This window comes from Oncorhynchus kisutch, unplaced genomic scaffold (genome assembly GCF_002021735.2).
Source record: "Oncorhynchus kisutch isolate 150728-3 unplaced genomic scaffold, Okis_V2 scaffold993, whole genome shotgun sequence".
In the NCBI taxonomy this organism is placed as follows: Eukaryota; Metazoa; Chordata; class Actinopteri; order Salmoniformes; family Salmonidae; genus Oncorhynchus; species Oncorhynchus kisutch.
Genome location: NW_022262938.1, coordinates 52,443 through 73,950, shown reverse-complemented (window position 1 = coordinate 73,950; position 21,508 = coordinate 52,443). Strand labels below are relative to the sequence as shown.

The 21,508-nt window shown below is 45.0% G+C and overlaps 2 protein-coding genes across 3 annotated transcripts in view; one reads left to right on the top strand and one right to left on the bottom strand.

Annotated features, from left to right (window-relative positions):
* The window catches only part of LOC116364079 (protein HID1-like), a 33,582-nt gene extending 26,576 nt beyond the window's left edge, over positions 1-7,006 (bottom strand). Inside the window, exons 1-3 of the mRNA XM_031817329.1 lie at positions 6,860-7,006; positions 5,672-5,821; positions 869-1,039 (exon numbers count right to left, since the gene is read on the bottom strand). Of these exons, the coding sequence (XP_031673189.1) occupies positions 869-1,039; positions 5,672-5,821; positions 6,860-6,925 (387 nt within the window). The 5' untranslated portion in view covers positions 6,926-7,006. The remainder of the gene's footprint in view (positions 1-868; positions 1,040-5,671; positions 5,822-6,859) is intronic.
* A 353-nt stretch (positions 7,007-7,359) lies between these two features.
* On the top strand, positions 7,360-11,100 carry LOC109898753 (uncharacterized). Of its 2 annotated transcripts, none has more exons than XM_020493853.2 (3): positions 7,360-8,255; positions 8,355-8,475; positions 8,782-11,100. In XM_020493853.2, exons 1-3 carry the CDS (start codon positions 8,239-8,241, stop codon positions 9,034-9,036), a joined length of 393 nt encoding a protein of 130 aa, XP_020349442.1. In that variant the 5' UTR covers positions 7,360-8,238; the 3' UTR covers positions 9,037-11,100. The 2 variants fall into 2 exon arrangements, with proteins under 2 accessions (XP_020349442.1, XP_020349443.1); XM_020493854.2 differs by having other exon boundaries at positions 7,385-7,703.
* Positions 11,101-21,508: the final 10,408 nt, after the last annotated feature.

The following is a 21,508-nucleotide window of genomic DNA, read 5'->3' as shown; positions in this document are numbered from 1 at the left end:
ATTTTTTTTGTTGTCAACCGAAGCCAATTTCCTCCCACATATCCACCAGTCTCACTTGGCTGCAGTGCAGGGACTATAGACATCTAAGACTCATTCATGTTGAGATGACAAATTAACAGGACTGGTATTTTTACTAACATCTTCCATGAAGCGTTTGTAAAATGGAACAGTGGGTAGAGTCTGTCTAGCCTGGTCCCAGATCTGAGACCAGGCTAGTATCTGTGGAATATGGGACAAAACACTGGTGCTTGCAGCAGCTACAGTATGTGGGTGTTAGCTGCAATAAGAGGTTAGCCTACACTGATCTGCAGCCATAGGGATGATCATTTCAAATCTCACTGCGGGCAACATTTTCATAGTGCAAGAGCACTGCGCAGATGAAATCACGCCGCCCGATTATAATAAGGGTTTACGGTCATTTGAGCCAGTTTACTACAGCAGGAACATAATCCTGCAGCAACAGGAAATGTGATTTATTATGTGGATTATAATTAATGGACATGTTTGTAAGGGTTGATATATTTTTCATAAGGGAAAATCAAGTCAGAAATTTGCAACGTGGAAATGACACATTTCAGAAGCCTTTTTAAACCACAAATACCCTACAAATAAAACATTTACTGCATTGCAAAAACGCTATTCTGCAACAGGGTGATCAAATTAAGATCTTACATCTGTGCTGTAAGTGTATCTCAAACCGTAGCCAAGTCTACATACAGTATACTCCTATGTTTTACTCCCACACACCCACCGCCCACTCCCCACAGCTCTTCCAGCACCAGGCACAGTGGACCAGAAGAGGTCCCTACACTCACCACAGCTCTTCCAGCACCAGGCACAGTGGACCAGAAGAGGTCCCTACACTCACCACAGCTCTTCCAGCACCAGGCACTGTGGACCAGAAGAAGCCCCTCCAGTCTTGGTCCTCAAAGATGTAGGGGAGGATGCGGGTCAGCATACGACTACAGTTCAGAACGATCTGTTTCTCCTTCTCCGAGGGGCATCCTGACTCTGCTGCCTGCACCAGCTTCTCTACAGCCTGGGGGAGAGATGGCCTTGATGTTATAAATATGACCTGGGGGAGAGATGGCCTGGTGGAGAGATATGGCTTGGGGGAGAGATGGCCTTGGTGTTATAAATACGGCCTGGGGGAGTGATGGCCTGGGGGAGAGACATGGCCTGGTCATTTTCTGGTAGTACCTCTCTGTTCCACTCTGTTTTCTTTCATGCTGTGCCTACAGAACACAGCCATGATGTTACAGAACACAGCCATGATGTTACAGAATACAGCCATGATGTTACAGAACACTGCCATGATGTTACAGAACACTGCCATGATGTTACAGAACACAGCCATGATGTTACAGAACACAGCCATGATGTTACAGAACACTGCTATGATGTTACAGAACACAGCCATGATGTTACAGAATACAGCCATGATGTTACAGAACACCACCATGATGTTACAGAACACTGACATGATGTTACAGAACACAGCCATGATGTTACAGAACACTGACATGATGTTACAGAACACAGCCATGATGTTACAGAACACAGCCATGATGTTACAGAACACAGCCATGATGTTACAGAACACATTCATGATGTTACAGAACACAGACATTATACAATGGGTGGATCTAATCCTGAATGCTGATTGGTTAAAACCGCATTCTAGCCGGTGTCTATTCCACAAGTTACTACTGGCTAAATCTGACGTTAAAATGCCGTTAAAATGCCTATTTACTCTGTTCCATCTGACTGTGCAAACCACTGTCTCATCAGCCCAGCCAAGCAATGTATCAACTTGATCTCTACTATAAAAAGCATCTAGACGTTATCTCACATTTCTTTATGGCTAACATTTAGTTTTCAACAGTGGAGATTTGTATAAACCTTGTTGTCTGTCTAGCCGACATTTGAAACATTGTTTATTTATTCAAATTCGATCTCCAGTTGTCCCACTGTAATGAACATGTTGGGAGTCGGGACAAGACAGACAGGCAGGCAACGTTTCTCAGCCAGTCAAAATCATGAATCAGCATCATTTTTATAGATATATACAAAGAAATGTCAATTGAAAACAGGTCAAACAAAATGAAGTGCAGCTAGTTTGCAGTCCTTCCAGCTTTAGTTTGAAGTGATTGTGTTAGCTGTGTTGTTGGCTCACTCCTCTGAACAACAGTGTCCTGACGAGTGAGCACATTTTCTATGCCAGGTGAAATTGCGCATCAGTAGCTTATTGCTATGGATGTTTCCAATTAAATGTCACTAGAAAACAGCTTAAACAAATGTAAATGCAGCTACTTTGCTGTTATTCTGGCTGCACTTTTTGATGTGACTATAAGTTAGCCGTAGTTGGCTAGCTAGCGAGCAAGAGATAAGAACGTTGCCAGCCAGTCTGTCCTGTTCCATTAGAGAGCCCCCCAACACCAACAGTCTGTCATGTTCCATTAGAGAGCCCCCCAGCCCCAACAGTCTGTCCTGTTCCATTAGAGAGCCCCCCAGCCCCAACAGTCTGTCATGTTCCATTAGAGAGCCCCCCAGCCCCAACAGTCTGTCCTGTTCCATTAGAGAGCCCCCCAGCCCCAACAGTCTGTCATGTTCCATTAGAGAGCCCCCCCCCCAGTCCCAAACAGTCTGTCCTGTTCCATTAGTGAGCCCCCCCAGCACCAACAGTCTGTCCTGTTCCATTAGAGAGCCCCCCAGCCCCAACAGTCTGTCATGTTCCATTAGAGAGCCCCCCAGTCCTCAACAGTCTGTCATGTTCCATTAGAGAGCCCCAGAGTCCCGAACAGTCTGTCATGTTCCATTAGAGAGCCCCCCAGTCCCCAACAGTCTGTCATGTTCCATTAGAGAGCCCCCCAGCCCCAACAGTCTGTCCTGTTCCATTAGAGAGCCCCCCAGCCCCAACAGTCTGTCCTGTTCCATTAGAGAGCCCCCCAGCCCCAACAGTCTGTCCTGTTCCATTAGAGAGCCCCCAGCCCCAACAATCTGTCCTGTTCCATTAGAGAGCCCCCCAGCCCCAACAGTCTGTCCTGTTCCATTAGAGAGCCCCCCAGCCCCAACAGTCTGTCCTGTTCCATTAGAGAGCCCCCCAGCCCCAACAGTCTGTCCTGTTCCATTAGAGAGCCCCCCAGCCCCAACAGTCTGTCCTGTTCCATTAGAGAGCCCCCCAGCCCCAACAGTCTGTCCTGTTCCATTAGAGAGCCCCCAGCCCCAACAATCTGTCCTGTTCCATTAGAGAGCCCCCCAGCCCCAACAGTCTGTCCTGTTCCATTAGAGAGCCCCCCAGCCCCAACAGTCTGTCCTGTTCCATTAGAGAGCCCCCCAGCCCCAACAGTCTGTCCTGTTCCATTAGAGAGCCCCCCAGCCCCAACAGTCTGTCCTGTTCCATTAGAGAGCCCCCCAGCCCCAACAGTCTGTCCTGTTCCATTAGAGAGCCCCCCAGCCCCAACAGTCTGTCCTGTTCCATTAGAGAGCCCCCCAGCCCCAACAGTCTGTCCTGTTCCATTAGAGAGCCCCCCAGCCCCAACAGTCTGTCCTGTTCCATTAGAGAGCCCCCAGCCCCAACAGTCTGTCCTGTTCCATTAGAGAGCCCCCCAGCCCCAACAGTCTGTCCTGTTCCATTAGAGAGCCCCCAGCCCCAACAGTCTGTCCTGTTCCATTAGAGAGCCCCCAGCCCCAACAGTCTGTCCTGTTCCATTAGAGAGCCCCCCAGCCCCAACAGTCTGTCCTGTTCCATTAGAGAGCCCCCCAGCCCCAACAGTCTGTCCTGTTCCATTAGAGAGCCCCCAGCCTCAACAGTCTGTCCTGTTCCATTAGAGAGCCCCCCAGCCCCAACAGTCTGTCCTGTTCCATTAGAGAGCCCCCCAGCCCCAACAGTCTGTCCTGTTCCATTAGAGAGCCCCCCAGCCCCAACAGTCTGTCCTGTTCCATTAGAGAGCCCCCAGCACCAACAGTCTGTCCTGTTCCATTAGAGAGCCCCCCAGCCCCAACAGTCTGTCCTGTTCCATTAGAGAGCCCCCAGCACCAACAGTCTGTCATGTTCCATTAGAGAGCCCCCAGCCCCAACAGTCTGTCCTGTTCCATTAGAGAGCCCCCCAGCCCCAACAGTCTGTCCTGTTCCATTAGAGAGCCCCCCAGCCCCAACAGTCTGTCCTGTTCCATTAGAGAGCCCCCCAGCACCAACAGTCTGTCCTGTTCCATTAGAGAGCCCCCAGCACCAACAGTCTGTCCTGTTCCATTAGAGAGCCCCCCAGCCCCAACAGTCTGTCCTGTTCCATTAGAGAGCCCCCCAGCCCCAACAGTCTGTCCTGTTCCATTAGAGAGCCCCCAGCACCAACAGTCTGTCCTGTTCCATTAGAGAGCCCCCCAGCCCCAACAGTCTGTCCTGTTCCATTAGAGAGCCCCCCAGCCCCAACAGTCTGTCCTGTTCCATTAGAGAGCCCCCAGCACCAACAGTCTGTCCTGTTCCATTAGAGAGCCCCCCCCCCAGACCCCAACAGTCTGTCCTGTTCCATTAGAGAGCCCCCCAGCCCCAACAGTCTGTCCTGTTCCATTAGAGAGCCCCCCAGCCCCAACAGTCTGTCCTGTGCCATTAGAGAGCCCCCCAGCCCCAACAGTCTGTCCTGTTCCATTAGAGAGCCCCCCAGCCCCAACAGTCTGTCCTGTTCCATTAGAGAGCCCCCCCCCAGCCCCAACAGTCTGTCCTGTTCCATTAGAGAGCCCCCAACAGTCTGTCCTGTTCCATTAGAGAGCCCCCCAGCCCCAACAGTCTGTCCTGTTCCATTAGAGAGCCCCCCAGCCCCAACAGTCTGTCCTGTTCCATTAGAGAGCCCCCCAGCCCCAACAGTCTGTCCTGTTCCATTAGAGAGCCCCCCAGCCCCAACAGTCTGTCCTGTTCCATTAGAGAGCCCCCCAGCACCAACAGTCTGTCCTGTTCCATTAGAGAGCCCCCCAGCCCCAACAGTCTGTCCTGTTCCATTAGAGAGCCCCCCCAGTCCCCAACAGTCTGTCCTGTTCCATTAGAGAGCCCCCCAGCCCCAACAGTCTGTCCTGTTCCATTAGAGAGCCCCCCAGCCCCAACAGTCTGTCCTGTTCCATTAGAGAGCCCCCCAGCCCCAACAGTCTGTCCTGTTCCATTAGAGAGCCCCCCCAGTCCCCAACAGTCTGTCCTGTTCCATTAGAGAGCCCCCCAGCCCCAACAGTAGGTCTGTTTTGTTTCTGATAGGCAGTTTATAAAGGAAGCAGCGAGTCGGCGACGGGAAGGGAGGACGCCTTGCTTCTTTCCTGCATCCAGGAGCAGCGGGCCCTGACTCCCTGACAGACGCCTCTGCCAGTCAGACAGCTACTCAATAAAAGCTGCAAAGTTTCAGAACAATATCTCTGTGGAATGCACTTGATGTTAGTACAGCTTGCATCCAGTACCTAAAATAAATGTGTTTAGTCTTAGAGTGCGTATCTAACAGTTTTTGTAGGTTTCCCAGACAGATTAAGCCTAGTCCAGTTCTAAAAAACATTCTCAGTGGAGAATCTCTATTGAAAGATATTTTCAGTCCATGAGTATAGGCTAAATCTGTGTCTGAGAAACCTTTCTGGTTCATCTGCTGCAGCCCAGTGCAGTTCCACTTCCATAACATCCTCCTTATCATCATCCTTCTACCTTATAGCAGAGGGTTGCCAGATTGGAGGGGGACTCCTCCCGAACAGCTCGGATCTCTGCGGCTGGCACCAGGGCAAAAACATCCTGCACAGTGGTGGCAGTGTCAGCCCAGAACTGGTCCCAGAAGGCATCGTCTGTGGCCTCCACTGGCTGTGGAAAATGCATGTATCTGCTTTTAGACTACATTTCCCACCACCCATTGGGTTCGTCTAGGCTTGCTCCAATCTGACTAATGATAACCTATTACATTGGGTGTAAAAACAGCATGTATAACAGTGTCATAGAAAGCAATAGGGTAATGTAATATAATGAATATCAAATCACACAACAAATGCATTCAGAATCAACAAATATATCAGATTGGAGCAAGAGGGCTAGAATAATAGAAATAAACATATCATGAGAATAATGTCACCTCATTCTAATAACTAGCTTTCATGTCAACACAAGTTAGCAGATGATGCAACATAACAACCTATCTCTTCCTAATTGCTGTTAGTCTATACAGCAACAGGAAATATGAGCTGCTCTAATCTCTGCACATAACAGAACACCTGCCACATCTGTGGGCGGTGGGAGAAAGGACCCCTACGTCATTTGACCATCGAATAAGATATGCGTTATCGGTGATCTATAAGAATCCAAATCAAAAAATGTTACATTTTAAACAACAAGTAGTCTACTTGGCTAAAAACTATGCTGCCTGTTTCTCATGTCGCCGATGATAAGGTCTGCACAAGGGCGTTATGATCATGCAGACAGTGAATAGACATTGACTATTAAACAGCGAAAAGGGGGTGTTTGTGTATAACATAGAAACCTAATGCAAAATAGAAACATCCCAGAATAACAATAGGACAGGATAAATCATATGAGAGTTTTAAAACAGTAGCGTGTCATATGCGGGGGATTTGATTATAACCTAACATAACGCATGATCAAATACGCCAAGCATTTCATGACGTGCGGGACAATATATTTTTTAAAGAAATATCTCAATATAGACCTATGCATTAAACATCGACGGACTATATGCAGACCCTATCTTTTGTTTTCCAATAGAGCACTTATCCGTCCTAGTGATATACAACCAGCTATTGCGCTCTTTCTGTGATCGCTCTATTTATACTCAAATATTTTCCTATTTCTCAGCGTTGGCCTATAATAAATATTCCAAAGGTACCCAACCTGTGTTTTGGTTGTCAGCTGTATCACTGCTTTCCTGAAGTTCAGTTTAGAATCGGTGTTACCCATTTTGATATTCCTTTATATACTACAGCGTTGTTGATGCCGTGAATCCCTACTAATCTTGTTCACCTCTTTCCTCCGCTTGACGTCACTGGTTGGCTAGCCTTTTACACTGGGCTCTAAACTTCCGGGTTCTTCAAGAGTACAATAATCACTATGCCTATCATAAGGTCAAATGTAATACATATTATACAGGGAACCCTTGTACCTAGTATAATATCATAATCATTTAGGGTTATCATTTTAAAAATATATTAATGGAATGCAATTTACAATACAATCGGGGTTTTATTCTATACAATCTCTTTGATTGAAATCACTGTTATAATATTGATATAATTGGTTACAATATGCATAAATGTAACAATAAGATATTGTAAATTGTATCGATCATTGAATGAGTGTCTGTACTGGTTGTAGACGGTACCGGAAACAGCGACACCATGTGGTATCTCCTGTCAACGTTCTGTCTGTACTGCGCAGTCGCGGTGTCATGTAAACAGCAGAGGTTCGTGAGCTAGCTAACCAGCTACATAGATGTTAGGGCGTTGATACCGGCGATATTGTTCAAATGTAGCTTTCAATCAATATATTTGTCTTTCTTCACCACACATCGCATTGTCTAGCAGGATAATCTGACCTGTGAGACCCTTATCTACACCGAGGATACCTCCTTTTGTTGTTTTGATCAGTGATACGAGAAGGCTAACGTTACTGTAGCTAGCAAGTTAACGTTAGACAGCATAGTTTGGGTCCTTGCAACGTTGAGCTTCAAAGCTCGAATGTAAGGGCGGGTTTCTTTCTCTTACATTGTTTACATGTTAGCTAACTTTAGATAACTATCAACCTAACGTGACCTAATTGCTAGCTTAGTTATAGTCTGTCAACTATCGTTTTGCTAGCCATGATTTGACTTCGAAAACAGCAGGTATACCATTATATTATTGATTTGGTGCTTTGACTGTTTGGTCGTTTCTAGCTAAACAGCTTAGCTGGTAATAAAGTAGTTCAAATGTCATGTTTGGGTGAGGTTGCCAAGTGTCTGTCCCTTTGTTAGTTAGCTATATATTCGACACGCTGGTTTCATGGCACTTAAAATACCAACATAATGTGTTTTAGCAGGCTTGTAACAACTGTGTGGGACACTCGCTAGATCGCTAATTAATTAGCTTGCTGGGCCGTAAACGTAATCAAACTGTGAGTAGCCTAGGCCGAAAACAGGGACTGTGAAAAACAACTCGTCACTGCAGCCTAACGTTATATTGCCCACGACACGTAACCAGCTGCAAGGCCTGTCATTAGGACAATACAATCAATACATGTTAACTGAAAACAGGTGAGTTCGTTGCATTATTTATCTGCATGCTACTTGCACCGTCGGGTATGTATATTGTATCTTAGATTCCAATGCGTTTGTCTTTCAATCCCTTATAAGGAAACGCCAGCGGAGTGGTGGGGAAGAGGAGAATGGCCAGCTGGTGCCTAAGGCCAAAAGGTTGAGCAGAGGAGCTAACCCCCTCTCTCCTGAGCTGGGCCTGGATGCCTGGGACTCGGAGGTACGTACGAGCGCCAATGACAAGAGACATTACATTGTCAATATTGTGTGAATCCCCCCAACAGTACATTGTCAGCTAGGGGTAACGGCAGCCTAGTGTCAGCCTACTCTTAGGCCTACCTTCCCTTCCTGTACTTTCACTAACAGTGCCATTGGGCCTACCGCTGTTACACTTGAGACGTGTTGTTAAAATGGTTAACCTACTGTGTGTGTTATTGTCAACAGGTCGACAGACACTGAATGAGGAAACCATAGTCAGTCAGTAGTGTTTTTGCTAATGCTTGAATGCCACTATCTCCTCATCCAGTTGTCCAACAGTGAGAGCAGAGGGATTAGCAGTCCGGACCATGCGGTGGGGAGCAGCAGCAGTAGCCAGTGTGCTGTGGACAGCCTCAGTGGGGCCCAACCCTACGCCCCTGGCCCATGTAGTCCCCTCAGCTCGGCTCTCTCCTCAGAGCTAGCTGACCCCACTAACCTGGTCTCGTACCATCAAATCAACCGCATCCTACGAGAGGCCCACTTTGAGAGTCTGCAGTGCCGAGGCCACCCCAGAGATGCATGATGATTTCCCCCCATTCCAGCCATGCCTCTGGGGCAGGAGAGGACCGACCACAACCTGGGCATGCCCGGAGCATTACATGGTGGATCACTCACTCAGCTCTACTACCCCTCTACATCTCCTGTTTCCATAACATCACAGCAGCTCTATGCTGTCTGCATATCGTTGGATGGAGACTAGCTAGTCCAGGCCTGCTGTATTATTGAAACTTGGCAATCCATTTAGAATGTAAAAAGAAACCTGTTCATATTGTTGGCAATAATAACTCTTTGATCCAATTGGGAATATCCTGACCTGTGACTCTTTTTTTGTTGTTCCAGACCAGTCTGGGTTACATGCTGCATAGTACCAGTCTGGGTTACATGCTGCATAGTACCAGTCTGGGTTACATGCTCCATAGTACCAGTCTGGGTTACATGCTGCATAGTACCAGTCTGGGTTACATGCTGCATAGTACCAGTCTGGGTTACATGCTGCATAATACCAGTCTGGGTTACATGCTGCATAGTACCAGTCTGGGTTACATGCTGCATAGTACCAGTCTGGGTTACATGCTGCATAGTACCAGTCTGGGTTTGTACCATGTTTGAGAGTGAAATTGGAGGGGCTGCAGGAACTTCGTGTCTGTACAGGGTTACTGGTGTTTGTGGTCTGTGTAGGGGTTGCTGGGGTTTTGGGTCTGTGTAGGGTTTATTGGGGTTTGGGTCTGTGTAGGGATTCCTGGGGTTTAGGGTCTGTGTAGGGGTTCCTGGGGTTTAGGGTCTGTGTAGAGGTTCCTGGGGTTTAGGGTCTGTGTAGGGATTACTGGGGTTTAGGGTCTGTGTAGGGGTTCCTGGGGTTTAGGGTCTGTGTAGGGGTTCCTGGGGTTTAGGGTCTGTGTAGGGGTTACTGGGTTTGGGTAGTCATATACTGAATGAAATCTGCACTATGAAGGTTACGGTGTACTGTACGTGAATCAATAACAGTGAGGGTTTGTTTGCTTCCGCACTTGACAGGGGGCTAACAATCACGTACTTTAACTATCCAGGGTTTTGTTTATTAGGTACCAAATGGACTGAAAAAGGGGAATGCCTGGACTTGTCCATAAAAATAATTTGTTAAAATTTTATTTCACAACGTTTTACTACAGTGTGTCCTACTGAACAGTGCCCTACTGAACAGGACCAAGGGTCATAGTGCAACTTAATCAGGAAAATGTTCGCCTACACCAGTAACGAAGAAGGGACCTTGGATCTAACTGAGCTTGTATAAAAATGCACTGTAACCGCTGTTTTGTGACCTGTTTTTGGGTGAGCTTTGCACACGGCTTTACTACCCAAACACCTCTTATCAAGAAGACCTTCCCTCAGCCCGGACTTGAGGGAAGTTTCAGTGGTTGAAGCCACTGAAACTGGCCTAGCTGCAAAACAAACCCACTTGAATCCAGCTGGATGGTTGCTGTATGATTCAGTCTGAATCCAGCTGGATGTTTGCTGTATGATCCAGTCTGAATCCAGCTGGATGGTTGTTGTATGATCCAGTCTGAATCCAGCTGGATGGTTGTTGTATGATCCAGTCTGAATCCAGCTGGATGGTTGTTGTATGATCCAGTCTGAATCCAGCTGGATGGTTGTTGTATGATCCAGTCTGAATCCAGCTGTATAATCCAGTCTGAATCCAGCTGGATGTTTACTGTATGATCCAGTCTGAATCCAGCTGGATGGTTGCTGTATGATCCAGTCTGAATCCAGCTGTATGATCCAGTCTGAATCCAGCTGGATGGTTGCTGTATGATCCAGTCTCTGTGAACATCCAGGTATTTAAAGCACCGACCATAAGGCTGTGTGTTTTCACAGGCCCCTTTCCCCCAAAGTTGGATTTGCTGTCCTCTTCGTGGGGGAGGAGCACAACTGTCCCTCTTTCAGTCAAGACTAAGTTTAGTGTTATATCAGAAAATATGGTTTATTTTTATCATTATTTTTTGTATTAAGAATTTCTACATGACATCTTACCTGCCATTGAAATTTTGGATTTGATTTTGTTTTTTTAATTCATCTACATTTGAAAATAAAGATGTTTTGAAACAGGTTTGTGTTGTATCTTTGTACCTTAGCCTGAATTTTCAATAGAGACGTGTCCCCTTTGACATTTACATTTTTTTATTTAATCTTTATTAAGATATTGTATAAAACAATGAGATATGACCTGTGTTAGGCTCTGCAGCCCAGCGTTAATTAGATATGACCTGTGTTAGGCTCTGCAGCCCAGCGTTAATTAGATATGACCTGTGTTAGGCTCTGAAGCCCAGCATTAATGAGATATGTCCTGTGTTGGGGTCTGCAGCCCAGTGTTAATGAGATATGACCTGTGTTAAGCTCTGCAACCCAGTGTTAATGAGATGTGACCTGTTAGAGGATTGGTGGTGAAAGATCCCTTTAATGAAATGTGGCCTGTCAGAGGAATGGTGGTGAAAGATCCCTTTAATGAGATGTGACCTGTTAGAGGAATGGTGGTGAAAGATCCCTTTAATGAGATGTGACCTGTTAGAGGAATGGTGGTGAAGTTCCCTTTAATGAGATGTGACCTGTCAGAGGAATAGTGGTGAAAGATCCCTTTAATGAGATGTGACCTGTCAGAGGAATGGTGGTGAAAGATCCCTTTAATGAGATGTGACCTGTTAGAGGAATGGTGGTGAAAGATCCCTTTAATGAGATGTGACCTGTTAGAGGAATGGTGGTGAAAGATCCCTTTAATGAGATGTGACCTGTGTTGGAGGAGGAGCGCTGAAAGATCCCTTTAATGAGATGTGACCTGTTAGAGGAATGGTGGTGAAAGATCCCTTTAATGAGATGTGACCTGTTAGAGGAATGGTGGTGAAAGATCCCTTTAATGAGATGTGACCTGTTAGAGGAATGGTGGTGAAGTTCCCTTTAATGAGATGTGACCTGTTAGAGGAATTGTGGTGAAAGATCCCTTTAATGAGATGTCACCTGTGTTGGAGGAGGAGCGCTGAAAGATCCCTTTAATGAGATGTGACCTGTTAGAGGAATGGTGGTGAAAGATCCCTTTAATGAGATGTGCCCTGTTAGAGGAATGGTGGTGAAGTTCCCTTTAATGAGATGTGACCTGTCAGAGGAATGGTGGTGAAAGATCCCTTTAATGAGATGTGACCTGTTAGAGGAATGGTGGTGAAAGATCCCTTTAATGAGATGTGACCTGTTAGAGGAATGGTGGTGAAAGATCCCTTTAATGAGATGTGACCTGTTAGAGGAATGGTGGTGAAAGCGCCCTTTAATGAGATGTGACCTGTCAGAGGAATGGTGGTGAAAGATCCCTTTAATGAGATGTGACCTGTTAGAGGAATGGTGGTGAAAGATCCCTTTAATGAGATGTGACCTGTTAGAGGAATGGTGGTGAAAGATCCCTTTAATGAGATGTGACCTGTTAGAGGAATGGTGGTGAAAGATCCCTTTAATGAGATGTGACCTGTTAGAGGAATGGTGGTGAAAGCGCCCTTTAATGAGATGTGACCTGTCAGAGGAATGGTGGTGAAAGATCCCTTTAATGAGATGTGACCTGTTAGAGGAATGGTGGTGAAAGATCCCTTTAATGAGATGTGACCTGTCAGAGGAATGGTGGTGAAAGATCCCTTTAATGAGATGTGACCTGTTAGAGGAATGGTGGTGAAGTTTCCTTTAATGAGATGTGACCTGTTAGAGGAATGGTGGTGAAGATCCCTTTAATGAGATGTGACCTGTCAGAGGAATGGTGGTGAAAGATCCCTTTAATGAGATGTGACCTGTTAGAGGAATGGTGGTGAAAGATCCCTTTAATGAGATGTGACCTGTCAGAGGAATAGTGGTGAAAGATCCCTTTAATGAGATGTGACCTGTTAGAGTAATGGTGGTGAAAGATCCCTTTAATGAGATGTGACCTGTTAGAGGAATGGTGGTGAAAGATCCCTTTAATGAGATGTGACCTGTTAGAGGAATGGTGGTGAAAGATCCCTTTAATGAGATGTGACCTGTTAGAGGAATGGTGGTGAAAGATCCCTTTAATGAGATGTGACCTGTTAGAGGAATGGTGGTGAAAGATCCCTTTAATGAGATGTGACCTGTGTTGGAGGAGGAGCGCTGAAAGATCCCTTTAATGAGATGTGACCTGTTAGAGGAATGGTGGTGAAAGATCCCTTTAATGAGATGTGACCTGTGTTGGAGGAGGAGTGCTGAAAGATCCCTTTAATTAGTCCCATCATTGTCTTGTCTCAGACCCGTTTTAAACAGATGACATACATGAATGCATCCCACGTAACCAAGGCTACCTCCTACTGGAAGTCCTCAGTACCAGTGAGCGTGTCTAAAATGTCCTATGCTTCCCATGTCCTCATAAGGAAATGATGGATGTGTCAATGATAACCCATGATTAGTTATCTGTTGGGAGGACGGTTGGTGCCCTAGGATGTGTTCATTAGGGCATGCAACGTAAATCATTTTGCAACAGAAAATTACAATTTCTTAACAGAAAAGTGCAGGTAGTCCCTGCTTAGGCCTCCTAGGCCATGCCTCTAACTCATTATCATGGCAAATTCTGCTAGAAAACAGACATAGGACTTAAAACGAGAGAGGCAAGTGTATCGGCCCTCTTTTTCAACACACACGATGGCCTTGAGGAGAATTTTGTCCTGAGCGGGAAAGCTAATTTATCCTATAGGCCTGGGCAAACCGAAACAATATATTTAATTTATATTGTTTTTTCCAGAACAGTTCAAACAGCTATGGTAGATGGATAACTAGGCCAGCTCAGTTTAGCCCGGCTTGGATGGTTTGTTTCGGTATGGCCCTATAGTGTGAAATTGTATTAGGTGTTCCATTTCTAAAACCAGCATCACATTCCATTTAAGCTTGGGCTTATCTATTTAGGTGCTAATTAATGTAGTCATGTGGCAAAATGCTCACATCCAAGCATCTTGAATAAAACATCTAGTAAGTCTTTAATTGAATTGAAGACCTTATTTAGAAAGCAATGCCATTTATTTGGACAATGAAAACGATAAGGAGTGTCCTGGCTGATTGCCAGTGTGGTAAATGACAAACTGATACAGGAAGCTAAGGAATAGACAGGCCATAGAGAAGGAGTGTGTGAGTGTGTGTGCACGTTAACCTTGACTCTTTCTTTAGCAAGGCAGGCTAGACCAGACAGTGTTTATTTCCTGGCCGTCTCTGAGGAATGTCTAGTCAAAGACAAACCTTACACCCTTGATCCCTGTTCACACATTGATTATTAAACAGCACTAATGTTCATCACCACTAGATGGTGACAGACTCTGAGAATTAAATCAAGTAGCTTGGAACGGAAAGACTTCCTGTATGAATGATTTCAACTCTGTGAGTGTCAGAGAATTCTTGGTTTGTGATACACTTTAATAAGAATGCACTGAATCGACTACATATATTTGCTTAGAATCCCTGTTCACACACACATACACCCGCTAGTGGAGGAGGCTGAGGGGAGGACAGGCTCATAATAATGTCTGGAACGGAGTGAATGGAATGGCATCAAACATGGAAACCATGTGTTTCAGTTATTTGATACCATTCCAGCTACTCCTCTCCAGCCATTATTATGAGCCTGTCCTCCCTAATTAAGGCGCCACCAACCTCCTGTGACACACGCACAGCACATAAAGGTGGGTGTCTGTGATGAGTGGCCTATATTATTCGTGCAGAGGGGAAAGAGGTAGTTCAAATGAACTGTCCTTGTTCTGGTTTCGATGTATATGCACACATTCATACATGTTTTACTATGGCCAGCAGAATCTGGGTTAGGGCCAATTCCTTGTTTTAATTTTGTCCTCTGCAAAAACGTCTCCAACTCCAAATCAGTCAAAGGAATTGAACTCCAAACAGTTCATTGGAATGTTTTTACCATGGTTTTGTTGGTGAAATGTCATTATTTCTCTTTGAAGTCAAAGATTTGGCCTCCATTAGCAAGACTTCTAGACATGTTGAGAGACATGGTCTGGCTCCCATATCGTCTGTCCACGTAGAGCTGCGACTGACTGTGGTGGTGGGAGACAGAGAGTTTATCTAGTCACCCTCCCTCCCTCTCTATGCAAGACCGGGGTGAAATGTGTTTGGGCAGCTGTTTCTGTTGGCTGGCATGAGATGGTCATTGGGCTGGCATATACAGCCCTGGGTCTCCCATCTACCATACTGGCCAACACAAACATCTGCTCTACCCTCCCATTACACACACACACAGACAGACAGACAGACAGACCGACCCCCCCCCCCCCCCCCCCCCCCCCCCCCCATCATTGCAGAGTAAAGTAAGCAAACGGCCCCCCCACATGTTCTATAGTGTACTGTCTGTGTCTTCAGTGGTAATGCTCCCTCCAGCCAATCTTGAGTGCTGAGTTACCAGCAGCCCGAGCCTCAGTGTGCTTGGGTCAGTGTCTGTGACTTTATGGTCTCTCCCTAATCAATTTCACAAAAATGCAATAGAGACAATCTACAGTAGACTGTTTTCCAAGCGGAGCAAAGCCCACAGTCCAGGCTCTCTGCTAATCAATCACAATAAAAGTTCACCCCCGAAGGGGGAAGAAAAGCATAGTGGACCTTTTTGTTTCACAGTGCTCTGGCTGAATTGGCGACCAGACAGCTTATCTCATCCTCTGTGTATGTTCAGACGTTCTTGGTGTGATATAGTTTGATGTTAAATGTTTTGTGATTTTCAGGACCAAGACCCCCACTCCAGAGAGCCGGTCCTTATTCTAGGCAAGCAGAACTGTAGTGGTGTATACAGGAGAACTGTAGTGGTTTATACAGGAGAACTGTAGTGGTTTATACAGGAGAACTGTAGTGGTTTATACAGGAGAACTGTAGTGGTTTATACAGGAGAACTGTAGTGGTTTATACAGGAGAACTGTAGTGGTTTATACAGGAGAACTGTAGTGGTGTATACAGGAGAACTGTAGTGGTGTATACAGGAGAACTGTAGTGGTGTATACAGGAGAACTGTAGTGGTTTATACAGGAGAACTGTAGTGGTTTATACAGGAGAACTGTAGTGGTGTATACAGGAGAACTGTAGTGGTTTATACAGGAGAACTGTAGTGGTTTATACAGGAGAACTGTAGTGGTTTATACAGGAGAACTGTAGTGGTGTATACAGGAGAACTGTAGTGGTTTATACAGGAGAACTGTAGTGGTTTATACAGGAGAACTGTAGTGGTTTATACAGGAGAACTGTAGTGGTTTATACAGGAGAACTGTAGTGGTGTATACAGGAGAACTGTAGTGGTGTATACAGGAGAACTGTAGTGGTGTATACAGGAGAACTGTAGTGGTGTATACAGGAGAACTGTAGTGGTGTATACAGGAGAACTGTAGTGGTGTATACAGGAGAACTGTAGTGGTGTATACAGGAGAACTGTAGTGGTGTATACAGGAGAACTGTAGTGGTTTATACAGGAGAACTGTAGTGGTTTATACAGGAGAACTGTAGTGGTTTATACAGGAGAACTGTAGTGGTGTATACAGGAGAACTGTAGTGGTGTATACAGGAGAACTGTAGTGGTGTATACAGGAGAACTGTAGTGGTTTATACAGGAGAACTGTAGTGGTTTATACAGGAGAACTGTAGTGGTTTATACAGGAGAACTGTAGTGGTTTATACAGGAGAACTGTAGTGGTTTATACAGGAGAACTGTAGTGGTGTATACAGGAGAACTGTAGTGGTTTATACAGGAGAACTGTAGTGGTTTATACAGGAGAACTGTAGTGGTGTATACAGGAGAACTGTAGTGGTGTATACAGGAGAACTGTAGTGGTGTATACAGGAGAACTGTAGTGGTGTATACAGGATGTGTGTATAATGGATGTTTAGGAGTGGCTGGCTAGAACATGAACTCACAGCACCAGTATATAGGTTGCTGTTTAAAAGGGCCTATTAGGTGAATGGGAACAGTGCTGCTCTTAGTGACTGCACTCAGGCCTATTAGTCAGTCCGCCTGACGACGGCAGCCAGACTGCAGCTCCAACCACCTCCCATCGTATCTCTAGCCACACTGATGACCTGCCACACTGATGACCTGCCACACTGATGACCTGCCACACTGATGACCTGCCACACTGATGACCTGCCACACTGATGACCTTCCCCACTGATGACCTGCCACACTGATGACCTGCCACACTAATGATCTGCCACACTGGTATGTTTCATCAGGAGAGGAGTCCAATGGTTGGCTCCTCTCACAACAAGACCCCATAATGCCTGGCTCCTCTCACAACAAGACCCCATAATGCCTGGCTCCTCTCACAACAAGACCCCATAATGCCTGGCTCGTCTCACAACAAGAGCCCATAATGCCTGGCTCCTCTCACAACAAGACCCCATCATAACTGGCTCCTCTCACAACAAGACCCAATAGTGCCTGCTACCGAGGTGCAATTTGTTACATTTGGACCATAGCTGTCAGGAAGAGATATGCCCTCACTTAAATAGCCGCTCGTAATCTCCTCCATCTCCCTGTTTTACCGTAATTGAACCCACGGGCCGCCAATGCCATCAATAGCTGAGCTCATCGCCAAATTAACAAAACCTGTGCCAGGCCCAAATGCTTGCCCGAATTAGAGCTAAGGGCTTGCCTGGTGTGACTGTCTGGACTCTGTCCAGCATGGTGTGACGTTCTAGACTCTAGCATGGTGTGACTGTCTAGGTCCAGCATAGTGTGACGGTCTAGACTCCAGCATGGTGTGACGGTCTAGACTCCAGCATGGTGTGACTGTCTGGACTCCAGCATGGTGTGACTGTCTGGACTCCAGCATGGTGTGACGGTCAAGACTCCAGCATGGTGTGACGTTCTAGACTCTAGCATGGTGTGACGGTCTAGACTCCAGCATGGAGTGACTGTCTGGACTCTGTCCAGCATGGTGTGACGGTCAAGACTCCAGCATGGTGTGACGGTCAAGACTCCAGCATGGTGTGACTGTCTGGACTCCAGCATGGTGTGACGGTCTAGACTCCAGAATGGTGTGACGGTCTAGACTACAGCATGGTGTGACGGTCTAGTCTCTCTCTCTCTCTCTCTCTCTCTCGCTCTCTCTCTCTCTCGCTCTCTCTCTCTCTCGCTCTCTCTCTCTCTCTCTCTCTCTCTCTCTCTCTCTCTCTCTCTCTCTCTCTCTCTCTCTCTCTCTCTCATTCCATGATGTAAAGGTCCTTTGTTTTCTGACACTTAAACAAAAGCCGAGGCCAAGCTTAGAAGACTGTGATTTCCCGCTGATTTTCCCAAAAGGGAGGCTGATCTTCAGGTCTGACCCCCTCCAAGATCAACAGAAGATAGAAGCCTTCAGGGCTCAGCAGAGCTCTCGGGTTATTTATTGGCTCGTTTTCCAGTGCAACGACAACAGAAGATAGAAGCCTTCAGGGCTCAGCAGCTCTGGGGTTATTTATAGGCTCATTTTCCAGTGCAACGACAACAGAAGATAGAAGCCTTCAGGGCTCAGCAGAGCTCTGGGGTTATTTATTGGCTCGTTTTCCAGTGCAACGACAACAGAAGATAAAAGCCTTCAGGGCTCAGCAGCTCTGGGGTTATTTATTGGCTCGTTTTCCAGTGCAACGACAACAGCCGTTGAACAAGCCTGTAGAAGAGCGTAAAGAGAGGAATGCCGTAAAAGCAGTTAATACCAATGACAATTGCACAGTCAAGGCTGAACATGAACACCAGAAGTGCTCCTATAATGTGGAGAAAACATGGAGAAAACATTCCTATAATGTGGAGAAACATGGAGAAAACATTCCTATAATGTGGAGAAAACATTCCTATAATGTGGAGAAACATGGAGAAAACATTCCTATAATGTGGAGAAAACATTCCTATAATGTGGAGTAACATGGAGAAAACATCCCTATAATGTGGAGAAACATAGAGAAAACATCCCTATAATGTGGAGAAACACGGAGAAAATATTCCTATAATGTGGAGAAAACATTCCTATAATGTGGAGAAACATGGAGAAAACATTCCTATAATGTGGAGAAAACATGGAGAAAACATTCCTATAATGTGGAGAAACATGGAGAAAACATTCCTATAATGTGGAGAAACATGGAGAAAACAGCCCTATAATGTGGAGAAACATGGAGAAAACATTCCCATAATGTGGAGAAAACATGGAGAAAACATTCCTATAATGTGGAGAAACATGGAGAAAACATTCCTATAATGTGGAGAAAACATTCCTATAATGTGGAGAAAACATGGAGAAAACATTCCTATAATGTGGAGAAACATGGAGAAAACATTCCTATAATGTGGAGAAAACATTCCTATAATGTGGAGAAAACATTCCTATAATGTGGAGTAACATGGAGAAAACATTCCTATAATGTGGAGAAACATAGAGAAAACATTCCTATAATGTGGAGAAAACATTCCTATAATGTGGAGAAAACATTCCTATAATGTGGAGTAACATGGAGAAAACATTCCTATAATGTGGAGAAACATGGAGAAAACATCCCCATAATGTGGAGAAACATGGAGAAAACATTCCTATAATGTGGAGAAAACATTCCTATAATGTGGAGTAACATGGAGAAAACATTCCTATAATGTGGAGCAACATGGAGAAAACATTCCTATAATGTGGAGTAACATGGAGAAAACATTCCTATAATGTGGAGTAACATGGAGAAAACATTCCTATAATGTGGAGAAACATGGAGAAAACATTCCTATAATGTGGAGTAACATGGAGAAAACATTCCTATAATGTGGAGAAACATGGAGAAAACATTCCTATAATGTGGAGAAAACATCCCTATAATGTGGAGAAAACATTCCTATAATGTGGAGAAACATGGAGAAAACATTCCTATAATGTGGAGAAACATGGAGAAAACATTCCTATAATGTGGAGAAACATAGAGAAAACATCCCTATAATGTGGAGAAAACATCCCTATAATGTGGAGAAACATGGAGAAAACATTCCTATAATGTGGAGAAAACATTCCTATAATGTGGAGAAAACATTCCTATAATGTGGAGAAACATGGAGAAAACATTCCTATAATGTGGAGTAACATGGAGAAAACATTCCTATAATGTGGAGAAAACATTCCTATAATGTGGAGAAACATGGAGAAAACATCCCTATAATGTGGAGAAAACATTCCTATAATGTGGAGAAACATGGAGAAAACATTCCTATAATGTGGAGTAGTAACATGGAGAAAACATTCCTATAATGTGGAGAAACATGGAGAAAACATTCCTATAATGTGGAGAAAACATCCCTATAATGTGGAGAAACATGGAGAAAACATTCCTATAATGTGGAGAAAACATTCCTATAATGTGGAGAAACATGGAGAAAACATCCCCGTAATGTGGAGAAAACATTCCTATAATGTGGAGAAAACATTCCTATAATGTGGAGAAACATGGAGAAAACATTCCTATAATGTGGAGAAAACATTCCTATAATGTGGAGAAACATTCCTATAATGTGGAGAAACATGGAGAAAACATTCCTATAATGTGGAGAAACATTCCTATAATGTGGAGAAAACATTCCTATAATGTGGAGAAACATGGAGAAAACATTCCTATAATGTGGAGAAACATGGAGAAAACATTCCTATAATGTGGAGAAAACATTCCTATAATGTGGAGAAACATGGAGAAAACATTCCTATAATGTGGAGAAACATTCCTATAATGTGGAGAAAACATTCCTATAATGTGGAGAAAACATTCCTATAATGTGGAGAAAACATTCCTATAATGTGGAGTAACATGGAGAAAACATTCCTATAATGTGGAGAAACATAGAGAAAACATTCCTATAATGTGGAGAAACATTCCTATAATGTGGAGAAACATAGAGAAAACATCCCTATAATGGTCCTATATTGACCGTAATGGTATCATCCATAGGTGTGTGGTCTGACCATGTAATGACTATTGTTTTCAGTAAGTTGGACAACAATATTGTTTAGGCATCAACATGGTTGTTATTGAGACATGCCTATACAGTACTGTAACAGCACACTGCACTCTTGTTTACTCCAGACCAATGACCTGGTCAGTGAAGTGGGAACACTTGTACAGATGAGCAGTCACCAAAAGAGAGCAAAGAGAATCAGAGGTCCCTGTCTGGCTGCAAAACACAAACAAAGGCTTGTCTTCTCATCTGGAGATCTCATGGCTGCTTCTCCTTAGCAACATGTCCTCTGTAGCTCTCATGGCTGCTTCTCCATAGCAACATGTCCTCTGTAGCTCTCATGGCTGCTTCTCCATAGCAACATGTCCTCTGTAGCTCTCATGGCTGCTTCTCCATAGCAACATGTCCTCTGTAGCTCTCATGGCTGCTTCTCCATAGCAACATGTCCTCTGTAACTCTCATGGCTGCTTCTCCATAGCAACATGTTCTCTGTAGCTCTCATGGCTGCTTCTCCTTAGCAACATGTCCTCTGTAACTCTCATGG